Source organism: Penicillium diatomitis (assembly GCF_028827545.1).
Source record: "Penicillium diatomitis strain IBT 30728 chromosome Unknown utg000013l_segment0_segment0, whole genome shotgun sequence".
Taxonomy (NCBI): domain Eukaryota; kingdom Fungi; phylum Ascomycota; class Eurotiomycetes; order Eurotiales; family Aspergillaceae; genus Penicillium; species Penicillium diatomitis.
Genome location: NW_026623185.1, coordinates 516,259 through 532,658, shown reverse-complemented (window position 1 = coordinate 532,658; position 16,400 = coordinate 516,259). Strand labels below are relative to the sequence as shown.

Sequence of the window (16,400 nt, the reverse complement as noted above, 5' to 3'; positions counted from 1 at the left end):
ATTTAGGTTATACCTTAGCTAGATAATACGTTGGAATATCTAAGAGACGGAAAACTTAGCTATAGGGATTTTGTTGATTTAGCTCGCGATAAGCCCGCGTTTACCTTCGACTTAATACGGGATATATAGCGCACTACGGTTAATTACCTATATTATCTCGACGCTAAACTAGAGGAGTAACATGGCTAGTTTAGTATAGTAACTACGGAGTTAGTTAAACTAATAAACTAGAAAATAGTAACCGAAACTCTCCTCTTTTAGGGCTTTTAGGGCTTAAGGTTCATCGAAGTGGCGATAGAGTCTTCCGATTCTGATTCTTCGTCTTTTTGGAAGGACGATCAACCACATGTCAAGTGCCATTTCTCGGCTGCTTTTGCATCTCCTTGTGCGCTGCTTCAACCCAATTTGCCTACTCCTCCTTGGTGCAATTTTGCTTCATGTCCTGCCAGCCGTCCTGCACATATGGTGTCCGAACTTGAGCTAACTTTTGCGGCAGCAGATGCGAAAGTGGTTGTAAATCAGCAGCCGGATTGCGAGTCGAATACATTGCGTATTCAGTATCAACAACGTATGCAGCGTAAGAACCCTTCCGAAACGCGCGATACTGTTCAGACTCAATAGCCGCGCTTGATTTGATACGTACGCATGTTGAGCGTCGAAGTGCCGGATTACCAGTCGCAGTTTGACAAAGTTCCGGTCGATTTTAGTCGAGATCTGGTTGAGTTATCTTCAGTTATGCCTCAGTTTCAACTTGGTCGAGTTCTGCCTGGGGATTGTCGAGTTCTGTCGCAGTTTTATGGAGTTCTGGTTGAGTTTCAAGTTTGTCGTAGACGTCCTGAATTTGAAGCTCCCTTTTGAAGGAATTCCTTGAAAGTGTTGACCATTCCGAAATTAGCAGCTCATCCGTTGCAATGAAAGGGTTTGGAGACACCGGTCTTAGCGGTTCTTCAATAACCAGGTCCATTCGGTGGTCTTCAAAAGGCTGATCCTCAAGGAATCTGGCAGGCACATATCTACGTTGATCGACTGTAGGGTCCATGTGGCCCTGAAGCCGTTGTCCTGCATCAAGATCATAATCTGGATTTGAAAGGTCCTTCAGACTGTTCTCGTTGCCATTGACGTTTCTGGATGTAATAATGCGCTTGGAATGCACATCATACAGCTTATAAGCATCTGTGCAGTAGCCGACCACCCTAGACTCAGCCATGCGCGGAGAAAGCTTATCTGCGCGCCGTTCCTGAGGAATCAAGTACCAAGCTTGACAGCCAAGCACGCGCAGATTTCAAATATCCAGTCATGAAGTATTGCAAGGAGTAATGATCAAGCCAGATGTCGAAGGGTTGACTGCGTTATAGTCCTTCTAATTCAGCTCTCCATTCTTCGAGCGCTCGAATAATTGCTAGCATTTCCTTGTCGTGAGTGTCATACTTCCGCTGACCTTGATCCATGGTTTTTGAAAAGAATGCGATTGGGTGCCAATTTTCTCCATTTTTCTGTGAGAGCACTGCCCCCATACAACCACCAGAGGCATCAGTCTCCAACTTAGTTAGTGCTTTAGGGTCGTAATGAACCAAGCTTGGTGTCGAGGTTAGTGCAGCTTTCAGTTGATCGAAGGCCTTCTGACATGATGTGTCCCACATGTATTGCACCTCTTTGCGAGTCAATTGGTGCAGTGGTTTTGCGATCCGACTATAATTCCTGATGAATCTTCGGTAGAAGTTGCACATTCCTAAAAAGGACTGTACGCCCCTTACAGTAGTGGGTGGATTCCACGCTTGGATCATATCGATCTTTGAAGGGTTCACCCGCAGACCTCGAGTACCAACGATAAAGCCGAGGAACTTAGTTTCCCGAGTGTGAAACTCGCACTTATGAAGTGCCACTTGTAATCCTGCTTTTCTCAATCGTGCAGTACGGACTTCACATGTTGCTGATGCTGCTTCAGATCACCATCGGTGTAGATTAGGATATCATCCACAAATACAGTACAAAAGTCGTCAAGATAATCTCCTAGTGTATAGTTGATATGCCGTTGGAAAGTGGCCGGACCGTTCGTTAGTCCAACAGGCAAGACCTTATACTTGTATGATCTATACCTGGATTTGAAAGTTGTAAGGTCCTCTGAGTCCGGGTGTATGCGAATTCGATGAAATCCCTGTTCGATGTCCAACTTATTAAACCACTTGGCTTTGCCAATTCTTTGAAGCAATTCATCAATAAGAGGTAGTGGGTATCGATCCTTCTTAGTCAAGGCGTTCAATTTCCGGTAATCAACGCAGAATCTGAGGCCGCTACCTGGTTTTTCAGCCATTAGGATTGGTGACGCGTATGGTGCGGAGGATGGTATAATGAATCCCTTCTCGAGATTCTGCAGAATGTACTGTTTTGCAAATCTTAACTCCTCCTCGGTCACCTTGTAAAGTGGACAGTTTACTTGACGGAAGGAGTCATTTTCGAGCTCAAATCGATGATCTGCAGCACCTCTCAATGGTGGTAGCGTGTCTGACACAATTTTCGAGAATACTTCGATGAATTCGTGATATTCCTGGGGACCGGCTTTCTTGATTTCGCACGTGTCATGAAGCTTCAACGTATCCTGTGATTGCAATTTCTCTTCGATAATCTTGTCGATTTGAGCCAGTGAGGTCACGAATGAGGTAGTACCCTCTCTTTGCATATGACGGTAGAAGCCCATACCGCCGATCGCCGCGATGTCGAATGCTTGTTCGTGAGCTGTATTCTTCTGCAGAAGAATTTGATCTTCACCATAAGACTTTTTGATCTTGATTCCAGCTTCACAGAGTTGATCTCGTCTTTCCATATCTTTTTGATGATTATGCGTGTCAACTGGAGATGGTCTTCTGAGTATTACGCGTGGAATTGCCTTGTTGATCGCTTACTGTACTTCCTCTTTCAGTGTTGGGGTACTTGGCTATACCAGCCTCTGATCTTTGTAATCTGGCAGGACTTCATGTTCGGCGAACTAAGCACGCCCCAGAATTATGTCATGTTTACCTAGTTCAGTAGTCAACATAGGCTGTCGTAGCTGTATGTGACCATCCACTAACAGGGTCAATTTGGTAGTATGCGTAATGGTTTTCGCAAAATACCATCGAATCAGGTGATTAGGTATGGAGTTGAAAGTTTTCGCGTCCTGACTCCTAATGGTATAAGTAGTTCAATCATGTTGGTATGAACATACAAATATCCATCTGCTCCTGTGCCGGCGAGGCAATTTACTTGAACTGTTCTTCCATTGATGGCTATTTGAGCACTGATGACCATACTGCTTGTAGGTGATAACAGTTTTTGTAAATTCAACTTAGACACACCCCCTGGGATGGAGACTTTGCCCAGGGTTAGACTTTTTCCGATTTCGAGTCAGATTCGTGAGGTTCACTTTGTCCTCGGTAGTTTTGGATCCAGTTGCTGCGAGACTGGTCTTTTTCTTTTTTGGGCAGTCACGAGAGAGATGATCCTTTTCCTCGCAGATGAAGCATTTTCCTTCCTTCATGAGCTGTGCTTTCTTGGTTGAATCCTTAAGGAAGGTTGAAGAATTCGCGGTAATATTCGGATTCGAGATGTTGTTTCGAGTCGTAACGTTGCCTTGAGTACGACCACTACGTGAGACTGCGCTTTGGCGTGCACTGCGAGTAGCGATCTGCTGCGAAATTGCGCGTGAAGCAATCTGGCATTGTTGGGTGAATCTTTCCAAAGTGACAGAGCTATCACCGGCGGAGATCATGACCTGATTTTGCATAAGTGTTGGAAGCTTGCGGTATAAATCTCTCTTTCTTAATTCCATAGGCTGCTCTGACTCCTCCGCGAGTCTAGTGAATTCGGCCAAGAAATCAATGAAATCTTGCTTAGGGTCCATCTTTAAGTCCAAATATTCGTCACGAGCTGCCTGCTTACGGTTTGGATCATGGAACTCAGTTTACAAATGGTTGAAGATCTCCTCAGTGGTCTGATATAGGGTCGTAGAATCTTCTTCCAAACGAGGGCTGATATGACTTAATGCCGTCCCTTCGCAGCGGCTCACAATGTAGGCAAACTGGTGGGATGTAGTCGGGTAGTAGTCCTAGTTCAGCAAAAGCTTTCTTTTCATAAGACCTTTCCAGGGCTTGAACTTCACGTCTTTTCCGTCATTAAGCATAGGGGGATCTGGCATTTGGGTAGACTTACGAGGGAGTCACTCAGCATCCGGGGTAGTACGAGTTGAACTAAGTCCACCATCACTAATGTTGTTACCATGACCAACCTGCATGAATCGCATCGCAGTAGAGAGTCCGTCACGCTCTTTGATGGTATTTTCCAATTTTCTTTCCACAGAGGTGAGATCGGCACGGAGACTAACGTAAGCCTCTTCCATATGCTGGGTTTCGACAGTAGGGGTATGTTCCATCAACTGGGTGATTCTTTCCTTCAACAACGTATTCTCTTCAAGAAGTCATTGGTTCATTTCAGCCTCCTGCTTCAGCACTTGGAAAGCTACCCGGGTGTTATCGGAGATCCACTCAAGTAGCTGTTCAGGAGTTTCAAGTTTGTATTCAGCATTTTCATAGCTGAAGTTCAGCGAGGTTCGGCGAGGAGTTCGTTCCGCTGAGGAGATTCGCTCGCGTGATCGTGCCATCGTGGCTTCGGTACAGGTCGGTTCAGTTCGGTGATTATGATGATGGTGAAGTTCCTAAGGTTGGCTTTGAGTTTTTAAATTATCTCGCTGCCCGTCATAGACTTTGAAGTGTAAGGTTTGAAAGAGGCTTTTCGACTATGTTACGTGCCAAAAAGTTCGAAATCACTTGTGCATTCAACGAAGGTCGAAAAGCCTGAGGGAGAAAAGAAAAGAGAAATCTAATCTGCAGAAGGTATTGAGGTGGTGAGATCACCGGAACATGCCTTCATCCCAACTTCTCTTACCACGCAGTCGCGTGGTTACGGTATCTCCCTTCGGTATCCCCCTTCCGATACTGGCTTCTTCTGCAGAAGTGATCAAAGTTCGCTAACTCGTAACAGGGAGGATGTGCACGCTTATCGAAGAGACTGATATACTGCGCGGTACAAAAGAACACCTTTGTAGCTCTACATTAAAAATAAGAAGGGGCTGAAATTTAAGCTGATTGGCGGTAGAGGAAGATAGGCGGCTCGTAATGGGTTCTAGATGGTAAGGTGAAAGAATTTTTCATACCGCCGAATACTATCCAAAGAATTGCATCTCTTTTCTAAATACTATATCACTATACCTCATTACTATACCTCACCGAATGCTGTACCAACTATAAGATCTCTTCTCCTTTGAAGGCCCTCAAAGCATTTTCCACTGACCACGGATCACTAAATAAAAATAATAATTCTCGAAACCTGACACAATAACGTGCAACAATGCTCGATAAATGTCATATCATTGACTGCTGATGCAGTGGCGGATGGATACCGTTTTGATTTGCATCAATTACTGACTGGGGGGTTGTCAGAACACCCTCGCACACTCTGCCAGCGCCACCGTCACCATGACTCATGTGAGGAATTGCCCCAAAGACGAGTGGTCATTTCTGATATATAAACGATTCATCCCTCTTAAATTGTTCCAGGTATTAGCGATTCATCCTACGCCATATAAACGGACGGTCATCTTCTATCAATCTGTTTCCCAGACCCACCTCAACCCGTACTTCTATCACACCGAGCGACCATAGAGTCATGCGATTCACGATGTGTTCTAACTGCCATCGCGCCATTGATGCAGACCCGAAGCCAACGCCGCATAGTCAGCCCGATGGTGGACTCCGGTGTCCAGATAAAGCAGAAGCCCTCTGAATTGGTCCTTTCTGCCCTTGCGACCTGCTTGATCTAGAACAACAGGCTTTTCATATCGAGGTTGAGCATCCGCTTCTGCTTCAAGAGTGTTGGCATGGACTTGGTCGAATTCATGCGGGCTGGTATGGCGGAAAGCGAAAGGAAAGATAGGTAAGATACGGAGCCCCTATCTCACAATTTGTAGTGCTGAGTGCCATGGGGCCGCACAAGGCAATGCTAACTAGGAGCAGGCTACCAATTAGTTCCCTTGGCCCTTACTCACCAAGGTGGCGCGACATGGGAAAGAAAAGTTCGGATAGTATATCGACACAGCTTTCTAGACAGAAACGATCGGCGAAAGGGCGCAGAAACCAATCCAAGACAGAGGACCAGATAAACATTCAACTGTAAACTTGAAGTTGAGACGTACGAGACGCCGTCTAAATTGAGCAAATCCCGCCACGGTCAACATCAATCTGAAAGGGGATTCTCACTTCTACCATTCTTCGTTGTTGAAACGTCGGCGGGGCTAGCTCAGTGACGAAATCAGACAAGCCCGATTTCGGTTATAGTATCTTTGAATACCAGCTATGATTGGATTCATACAAATCTTTCTCATGAGGTAGCGCGGTAGGGGGCTGGCCTATCCTGAAATGTTACGCTTCCGAAGTTCCGAGACTAGATTACGTGAAAACGACCAATTCCCTCCACCGATTTGTGCACTTTCCGTGGATCCGAGGTCATTGTAAAGCGATTCACTTGGCGAGGATGACAGGAATAAAATGAAGTAAAATTCAATTTCCAAGACACCCTTGCCCCCTCCTCGATCTCAATTACGGCGCCGATAACGCAACGGTGGAATACTGGCAAACATTATGTATAGAGCGAGGAGATTGCAGCTCAACGGACAGTCTTTCTGGGCGTCGGAAGGCTGATGATGAGTCTTTAAATGCTCCTCGTTCCCCCGTCGAACTCACTGTATAGATAGGCGCTTGTAAATCTCTATATTGATCTGATTGGCTGACTGAGATCACATCGAAGAGGACAGGAAATCAAGTGTGTCTTATTCGAAGGTTTGGTTTACCAATAATATTTTTGCAACCGGATGAACTCGGTGTAACCCAGCAGCGAGTGGCCTCTGCTTCAAAAATCGCTTCAATTATCAGTGTTATAGCAAGTTTATATACTGATCGCCGTTGTGAAAGATTATCGTGAAAATTGGTGATAGAAGTGATGATATTGAATCCCGAATCTTCAAAAAATCCTGGCCGACGAAGTCGCTGGATACTCTTGCCCAAGGATTTTTTTAAGAACCCACGGGCGCTGCAAGAGTAGATACCCATCTAGACCCGAAACCCCTTGTATTTCTTTCTCATGGCCCCTTCCTTTTTCGATGCCTGCAAACTTTCGGTGGAGCGTTCTGTATGACCCTATACGGAGCATATATATAAATGATATATACTGGGATCCGACAGCGGCAGCTTAGATTCGACGTACCGTTTCCCTCTTAAATTTGTCTCTTGTGCAGGAACCGGGGTGCGCAGACCCAGGTCTCAGGACCCAGGAGGTTGGAGTGGTTTTCTCCTGCATAGACGGGACAGGTCGTATCTTCTTTGCAAAATCGATTTTGAGTCTCTCCTTTTTTCCCGATTGAAGTGTCGTTCAGTAGTCCGATCGATGCTGCCTCTGGCACCACCACTTCGATTAGCAACTTCCCCTTCATTGTCTTTCACTATTTCGAGTGTGTTCTACCGTCTCCTTTTTCCTTCTGTCAATCATATCTACAGCTACCTGAATTGTCTCTTTCGCTGCCTTACTCTCCCCGTAGGTCTGTAGGCTTTTCGTATTCCTACAATTCCTTCTTGGAATCAAGAGATGTTCCTTTGCGAGCCAAGAGATCACGCACATTTCAAGTCCTTCGAGCTAAGGAGGTCACGTGCTAGTCCCGGCGGAGTCTTGAAAGGAGCCTGAGGCGAAGATATAAGTCTCATAGTGCCTTCGTACTCATAGGTGCCTTCGTACATTCCGTCCGACCATCAATACACCACCTGCGTTATCCGTCCACGGGAGTCCTCAGACATTCTCTTTTCTGTCCCAGCCGATGAACTTAATTAAGTCAAAGTCTCTACATACCAGTGTTGCATTTCCATCTCATAGTGTAAGTTCGGTTCTGATAGCAATGCTTTTGGTCGATTCTTGATCAGCTCCACCTGACTGAGGCTTTCACAGTCTCTGTTACGTTGAGAAAGGTGGTGCTACAGATCGAACCTCGGTACAAGGCGATAGCTACCCAGCTTCTTTTCATGCCTATATCCAGGGTTCTCTGGTAGAACTATTCTTTGCCCCTGAGAATGCGACTGAAAAATTAGCGAACATATACAACGAATCGACACCTAACCAGCCATCTTCTTGCACGGCTTCACCAGTATCGCTCCTTATTCGATTTACCCACACTTATATCTTTCGTTCGACAAGCATACCATTCCAAACATCCAACACACCGAGGTATATTTCCCATCTACAAGGTAATATAGGATCTCTTCCAATGATAGACATCTTCTCCAAAGGCTATACTGATTCTATCCGACGATCCTCAAGACCACCTTACTGCCTCTGTCTTGTCTCCACGAAAGAAGTCTGGCTTTCAGCGCCAGGCACAGATCAGAGCGCTGTGTCGTACTTTCTGGGGGCATTTTTACGATATGATAAACCCACATCAGTGCCCGAAGAATACCGAGGCGGAGCTCAGCCTCGCTCTGTTCCTTGACTGTGCGCTGAGAATCTACGATGTGGAAAATCTGTCAATCCAAACAAGTGATTAGCCTAGCTCTTTGGCTGGCCTCTGCGTACAAACCTGGCTCAGACCTCAGCACCGAAGAAGACAATATCACCCAGTTGGTTCAATCCGAGTGTCGCTCAGTTGTACATGGGTTGAGGAGCCAGTCAAACTCGGTCCAACCTAGCTACGATTATATAGCGCTCTCAGTGTGAAGGGCTGTAGCAGAATTGATTCAATTGTACTAGGCCAACATGCTGTTTACAACAATCTCGAGGAAAGAAGGAAGAAGAGATAGGAGTCGGTCGCGGTACTTAAGAGTATCGATCCCGTCTCGGATAGAATCCTCTAGAACCTCGCTCGGAATCCTTCTGCCAAGACGATATCCGGAAGACCATGGCATATGGTTAATCACCGGGCTCTGGCCCGTCACACTCAGCTCCTAAGAATTCACCAGTCACGTAGCAAATCATTCTCTGGCTCGGATTAAATGCCTAAGTCACTTTAATTCACGCGATCATTACAGTCGTCTTAGTGGAATGACACGAAAAGGTTAGCTGGTTTCGGGTCTCCGGGTCAATGATTGGCCAATCAACTGATAACCCGAGGCCGTCGAGTAATCCCATTCAAGGACGCTTTGAGGCCATGGTTATTTTCAATGTATTTGGCATTCCTGGTTACATATTTAGAATTAAGGCTTTTGAACCAATCAGGTTCATTACGAGGAGGCTCTGAATCACGCGTTGGACTTTGTTGCTCTAATGAGCAGCTTCTGAGGATCCTTTGATTCGTCGTGATAATGATATGGTAAGCATCTAGTTGTCGTCGGAATGTCCACCAATCTCCCCGACGGGATGGCGAGGCCCACCTCTGCTGAAGACTGTGGACCTCTCTGCCGATCCTACCTAACCCTGAACAAAATTCTGCCAACCTAGGACTTTTCGAAGTGTAGCTGGTGGCGGTGCTGCCTAAGTCGTACTGGGCGGTGTGCTTTACTCTACATGCAAGGAAAAACCAGGGAAGACCAATCACAATGCTCATAGTGTACGACTACCGCCCACTTCGGATCATTTATGGAACTGACCGTGACACCAGCGCCGTAAGGGCTCCAGATCTCGATACTGATTCGTGGAGATCGGTCTCTCGTAGGCGCCCCGGAGTGGAATATCCAAGGGGCTGCGGGGTTTGGATTGGACGCCTTCAGAAGATGGTAACTCAGGTCCGGGTGGTACACTGCCCCCAGCCTTTCGCCTATTACTTGCTAACCTAATGCCGGTCCGTGTCCAGATTTCCTTCCCCTTATACTTCCCTTTTCTCTTCCCCTTTATGAGAATCCTTTCCATTGATGTTACACCACCACCATTCGGAAGACCTGTGTGCTTTCCACTGTTCGCGCCGCTCGTTCTGTCATCCCTGTGATTTCATAGGGTTCTCCGATCTCACTCATTTGAGAGACCTCGGATTGGACACATACCTGTGACCCGACCGTAGAAGCTCTTATGGTCTTGCCTCTGTCTTGCTCTTGTTCTTGATATCCATTCCACGAGCCACGGCCATTTTCATCGATCTCGAAGCCTGCGAGGGAGGAATACCCAGTTCGTGGAGGCATCTTGTTCATACTTGATTTGGAAACACGGCATACTTACAGGATAACCACTCCGCGATCGCCAAGCGGAAAAAGTTTCACGAAAAAAGTTCTCATTGATTGCTTGGATCCTACAATTCCATGCCGCCACGCTTCGCCCTGTATCGCCCGTGATACGAAAAACCACGTGGGATCAATTTCCCTTGCCATCAAACCTAATTTTCTCGAAAGAAAAGCAGCCTGTGAAGATTGGGTTTGCCGTTCACTGCCAGTATATTTGACGTTTCCTTCGCATAAAATCAACAAACGTGAAATACATCAGAAAAGTAATGACAAACTCTGTCCGTCCAATATACTCGAAAAGCTCCACTCGTCTGGCAAGACCCCCGCGTCGTCAGTCATAACTATTCAATTGGAACTCTCGGCTTACGGAACCGTCGTTTACCCTTCTGAGCTCTGGAAGTCCCTACGTTTGGCTGATAGGGAAGACGAGAGGTTCGCGGCCTTTGCAAGTATCTGTCGCTATAAGTCTCTACGTCTACATCTGATGTACCTACCGCTCACCGATGACCATCACGATCTCCTATCAGGCTTCTTCTCTCAAAAGGGCGAAAACTCAATGCAGGACGAGTCTTTTAATAATACTCGTCGCATTTATCTAGAAGAAAACTATACGAACCTGGATCAGGTGTTGCCACAACATTCGCCCCCAGACTACAATCAGTCCGTTTTTAAGCAAGCTGACAGTGATAGCTTGCCGCCGGCCTATGATGAGGATGACTTGGGGGTAGGAAACAAACGGCCCAGAGGTATCTTTCTAAATCACGGTTTGTTGTTCGCAAAGGCTCACGAGAAGTACTTAGAGTCCTATACACCCTCGCCCTATGATGACAAACGAAGAAGAGTGTCTAGTTCAAACCCTGTGAAATCATCGGATCAACTTGCAGAAATTATTGGATCACCCACGGAAGCCAATACACCTAGTGCCTGCACCCTTTCCCGTACAAAACTCACTCTTTGGATCTCCCACAGAACCCAATACACCCAGTGCCTACTCCCCATTGCCCAGAGAACCTGACACATCTAGTGCATGCTCACCATCGCCTAACCCAATCCGCCCTACAGACTTCAACCCTACCTCTTCTCTTGGTCGCAGAGAATGGGGGAAGCTGTATCCTTTTGTGAGGAAGATCCAGACGGAATTTGACGAACTAAAATGCGAGGTGTTTACTCTACCGGAGCGCTCTTGTTCACCGATCAATTCACCAGATACAGATCATGAACACGGGGTCGATTCCGAGTCAGGCAGAAACGATAACAGGCTCGATAGCGCTATTGTGCAAGCACTGAGAGCATACATCGACTCGACCATTCGACGCGAGGTCGAACATTTGGTCAATGACGCCAAGCGAAATATTAAAAAATATCTTGACTGAGCCATGGAGACGCTCTTAGAGGAGTCTTCCAATCAAATGTATGACTTGATCCAAGGGGCTGGAAGCGACCTTCGCGACCAAGCCGACGATTGCATGCTCGAAATTAGACACAACCACGGAGGGTCTGGAAGAATTGAAAGAAGAAATTTAAAAGTAAGCTCAGGCAGTGGATGATTATGTGACCGAAGGATTAGACACGATCGACGATAATGCAAGCCGGATGGCAAGGTATGTTGCGCACACAATTGTCTGTGTACAGTCATTCTCGAAATCGCGTTGACCCAACGTACACTGTGAAACTCTTTCCCGGCCCCACCGCCAAAGCCTCGGCGGGGATCATTCATTGAGCAGCTCGCATTAGGTTGAGGGGTCAGTAAAACGCGTCATGTCATATTGCATTGGGACGTAAGATTACATTTTCCGTACGATACGGAATCTCACGTTCATTCCATAGGATTCTCTAGCGGATCTCTGCTGTTTGGAAGGCCACCTGGCGCCGTCGGTGCATGGTACTAGCACCATGCAAAACTGTCGTATGTAGGATCTACAAATTGTCGTCGGTGGCAGGAAGACCTGCTCTTCCCCAACGGATTAGTGGCCCACTACGGAGTAGAACCACCTGTTTGTTTCCTTTGAAGCTGTTTACATGGCATGTGATTCTGCCACTCACCACAGTTCATAGCTTAGGTAGAATCTCTCCACCACAGCAATCTCGCTCCTCATCCCTCTCACACATCGATACTGCTGCCCCTACCGTAGCCGTATTTCATCATCCTTGACGCACATCACAACACAGCCTCGCAACAAAAACATCAACACCGACCATCTCTACACGGCAAGGCTCTCTGCTTACCTCTTCAAGAGGAATGGCTAATTTACCTAGTTACCTGCCGACCGGATTTCCTATATCAGGTCTTGGCTTTCTTCTTCCGGATTGGTGTTCAGAGCCTCGCCCGCTTTTGCTCACTGAGTAGATCTGAGCACGTCTCTGAGCCCCCGGATCTGATCAGAGTGCATCACGTAAGCGCTCTGATCCGCTCGCCGAGCAGGTGGTCTGATCTCAATAACACGTGGACACGCTGGGCGTATCCACAAAGTCAGAAAGCACCAGCACCTACAATTTGCCCAATGTATATCCTACTGGACGCTTGCTGCTATACATTGCATCACAACTTGTGATGGACTGTTCCTCAACTATATATGGGAGATTTACCGCGGTGCTGTGCGCACATCTCAATTTGAAGTGCGTTGTGATTATGGGTGCTGATGACGATAAAAAACAAAACAATGGCATTCGTGAAATAGAAAAGCTCGGCGCCCTGCTTCTGAGGGTGCGATGCCTATCTGGAGCTGCCACGCTCCGCACTGCAATCGCCGAGGCTTTTCGGTATGTGGCTCTGTACTATGATACGGCGTACTACTTGATGGGGGGCGTTTCGGGCCCCCAACCTATTCCTGGGATGACGGCGACTTTCCAACAGCGTCTTGGTGCAGAAGTTGCGAACCAATTTCAAGTCGAGTCGGAGAATCAGCCAGATGCACTGGTGGCCGCGATTGGCACTGGTACTGGTGCAATCGGCCTCTTTCGACAGTTTATTGACAGCGCAGGAGTAAGACTCGTCAGAGTCGAAAGTGCGGGAGCATCATCGCTGACCAAAGGCCCAAGTGGGTGTTCTTCATGGTACAAAAACACTGGTACTACGGCATGACGAAGGCCAAATTCTCGACTCTAGTTGCGTTTCTCCCGATCTAAATATTTCCGTCGTCGGTCCAGAAGTCGCCAATTGGAAAATCAGTGGTCTAGTCGAGATATACCCCGTAACAGACGAAGAGGCACGCAGAGGATTGGATATCTTATCTAAGTATAAGAAGGTCAAAGCCGGCTTGGATTGCAGTCATGCAGTGATCAAGGCGATGGAGATAGCCAAAGAATTGGGCCCGGTGAAGCATGTCATTCTTTTGGCGACCGGTGATGATGCAATTGACACATAGACTGATTTGTTTTGGCCCGGGCTCTCCGAGACTCTCCGATGGAAAGTTGGAACTGAATTCGTCTATCAATCCCCCGAATCCATGATATTTGCATAACCGAATATCAATTCCTCGGTCTGTTGCATCTTGATCTGACACTCCGAAGATATTGATGATCTGGGGAAATTACTTTACAAGACCAACTTGATGGCAATACAATCCGTTACGAATGACCTTGAAAGTAACTCGAGAATAGATATCAAAGATATCAAGTCTCTGATCCAGAGTTTTGTCGCGTAGGACCCTTCTACCGGGAACTTCTGGGAGGCGTTTGTTCAATGTGGGGGTATTCAGCCATTTGGGACCTCAAAGACACCGAAATAGTCTACAAGCCTTGGCTAATAAATCGTGAAGTTGAGGAATTGATGAACTTCTAGACGTCATGATCCTGTTGAGTTGGACATTTGTTGCAATTACCGTAAATGATCGAAGGCATAAACAATCAGTGCTATAGGGTGATTTGTGAGGCCCAGACGCCGAATCAGTCAAGATCAGGTGCGAACTGGTTTGAACATCACTGTGCAAGGGCTTGAAGTCTCCTGACAAATCTGAACCTGACTGATGACTCATAGTCCGCCCATAGCCTAACAATGTCATACACAATCTATAGGTGTGATTGGAGAGACGGTCTTCACCCAATGATGCCCGAGCACAAGAAAGAGATCCATGTTGTAGGGAAATGCTCAAAGCTTTGAGCTGAATAGTTGGTGAGACTAATATTCTGATAGGCTTTAAAATTTCAAAGGAAAAGATAGCGATACTATGATATTAGAGAGACTTGCTTGGTTTCGCCATGGAGGCTACTTATCCCGAACACCGCGCAAAGGTGCAAGTCGTGTTCGAGTGACGTACACAGGACCCGTACGCCTGGGTTCGATGGGGATACAGACATCAGGACAATGCAAAGCAATGGGAAGGGCGGGGGCGCGGTGAGGAGCTACAGCAATGAGCCTTGAATAGCCTACAAGCGAGACTTACGGCTTGTCGCTGTTGAACTGTAGCTTTACGAAGATACAACTACGACTGCTGTCGACCGACATTGCAGCGAGTCAGGATCTATTTAAACACTACTACATGTGCTAAATATAGTCTCAGTGGCATCCAAAAGGCAGAATACAGCAAGATTGATTTGAAACGAATCTAAATGCGGCGGACTATATTTGGAGAGAGGCAAGATCGGTGCCCAGACAGATTAATCAGCCCGAATCGACAACATACTGTGGAATGGAGCAGCACATTGCGCGTGATAATTCTGACGAACATACGATTATTGAACAAGCACTTCTTCGACAAGTGAAATGTCCATTGATGACTCAAATCAACCGCTATACTGGCCACTGTGCTTCTAAGTTGTTAGGTGCTAATTAAAGCTAGATGATTATTCGCTGCCTGGTCACAACAACTTCCTGCCCGGTCATTTGGCTCTATAGCTGGTACAAGCATTAATCTGAAGAATGGCTCATCAGGCGCGAAAAAACGATTCTTTGCCGGAAGTGTTCTGCGGCGAAGAACAGAAAGCCATTACTCCTCCAGATAGGAAATCAAAAGTAATTTTATGATTGACCAAGATCTAAAACCATCGACTAAAAGCGACCTAGCTACAATATTCGTAGCAAAGTCGAAGAATAATCACCTGTATTAAGATCGATTGAAACTCCGCGATCGCGGCCAACGTGTATAACATGGATGAGACAGTGGTAAAAAGCCCAACGCTTCCGAGATCGCATTTACGAAGCATTCTCTTCTTCTGCAGCAGAATGAAGAACTGTTTCAACAGAATAACAAAAAAAATCAGACAAGTTGTGAAAACGCTGATTTTTAGTAACGCTAAGGCTATGAGGCACGAGGATATTCTCGAAGCAAAGCGTAAAAGAGAGAAAAAGGAATGCGCCCAGGTGTTGACGAAAACACCAAGAGCTAGAGGAGAGCGGCCATGAATATGCTTATTGACCTATGGAGGAATATTGCTCTGTTCTTCGATTTTAGACAGCATTGTTCTCAATACATGATCTACAAGGATGGGATCAACGAGTTGAAATAATAGCTACTTTTACTTTGCCTTCAATCCCCATGACATGACAACCGAAGTGCACATTTAATTCAGGTTGAGAATTTACATAGATCAGCACTATACCTACCAATAATCAGCTTCGCTCGTTCTTCTCGAATATATTCCTACCCGCCATCGAACACCGTCAATTCAATCTCGTCGTCCTTGTTGATCATTCCCAGCCCGGCCAAAGCATCGACAGTTTCATTAGTATTGTAGCATTCTGCGTGCCATCCGCTCGTTGTTGCATGCCGAGTCTTCATCGGAAATTCTCTCCCGTTCAGTGTTTCTAAATGTGGTTGAAATCCGGCAGCCGGACGGATGGATCACTGCACCACAAGTCCTAACGACATTTGGCTTGTTGGAAGATTCTGGAGCCGGACGCCTAGTCCAATTTGCCAGCGCCGGGTTTGAACGTCTTTTTTCACAATATCCTCGATTATAGTACAATCTCAATCTTGGTGAGCTCTTATTGGGATCAGTCATTTCCCTTCAAAGCATGGGTTGGAGGGCTAGAGTACCCGAGCCATGCGTGGTTAAACGGAAGAGCAAATTCAGACTTCGGAATTGATGTATTGCCGTAACATTTTATTATAATGCACTGAATACAGTATTAATCGTGACATATCGTAACAATCTGTCATAAATTCCGTCATAATAGATGCACGAGTGCAGTTACTGCAGTTACTGCAGTCGCATGAAGTACCCGGAACCAAACTTAAAACGGAC

The 16,400-nt window shown here is 46.4% G+C and overlaps 2 protein-coding genes across 2 annotated transcripts; one reads left to right on the top strand and one right to left on the bottom strand.

Annotated features, from left to right (window-relative positions):
* Positions 1 to 9,917: 9,917 nt before the first annotated feature.
* On the bottom strand, positions 9,918 to 10,178 carry N7539_008588 (uncharacterized protein; the record flags this gene model as incomplete). The annotated part of the gene is given in 2 exon segments (XM_056938183.1): positions 9,918 to 10,043; positions 10,056 to 10,178. The coding sequence occupies 2 exon segments, from the start codon at positions 10,176 to 10,178 to the stop codon at positions 9,918 to 9,920; spliced, it is 249 nt and encodes an 82-aa protein (XP_056786565.1).
* Positions 10,179 to 12,846: 2,668 nt separating this feature from the next.
* On the top strand, positions 12,847 to 13,582 carry N7539_008587 (Tryptophan synthase; the record flags this gene model as incomplete). Its single annotated transcript, XM_056938182.1, has 2 exons — positions 12,847 to 13,200; positions 13,250 to 13,582. 2 exons carry the CDS (start codon positions 12,847 to 12,849, stop codon positions 13,580 to 13,582), a joined length of 687 nt encoding a protein of 228 aa, XP_056786564.1.
* Positions 13,583 to 16,400: the final 2,818 nt, after the last annotated feature.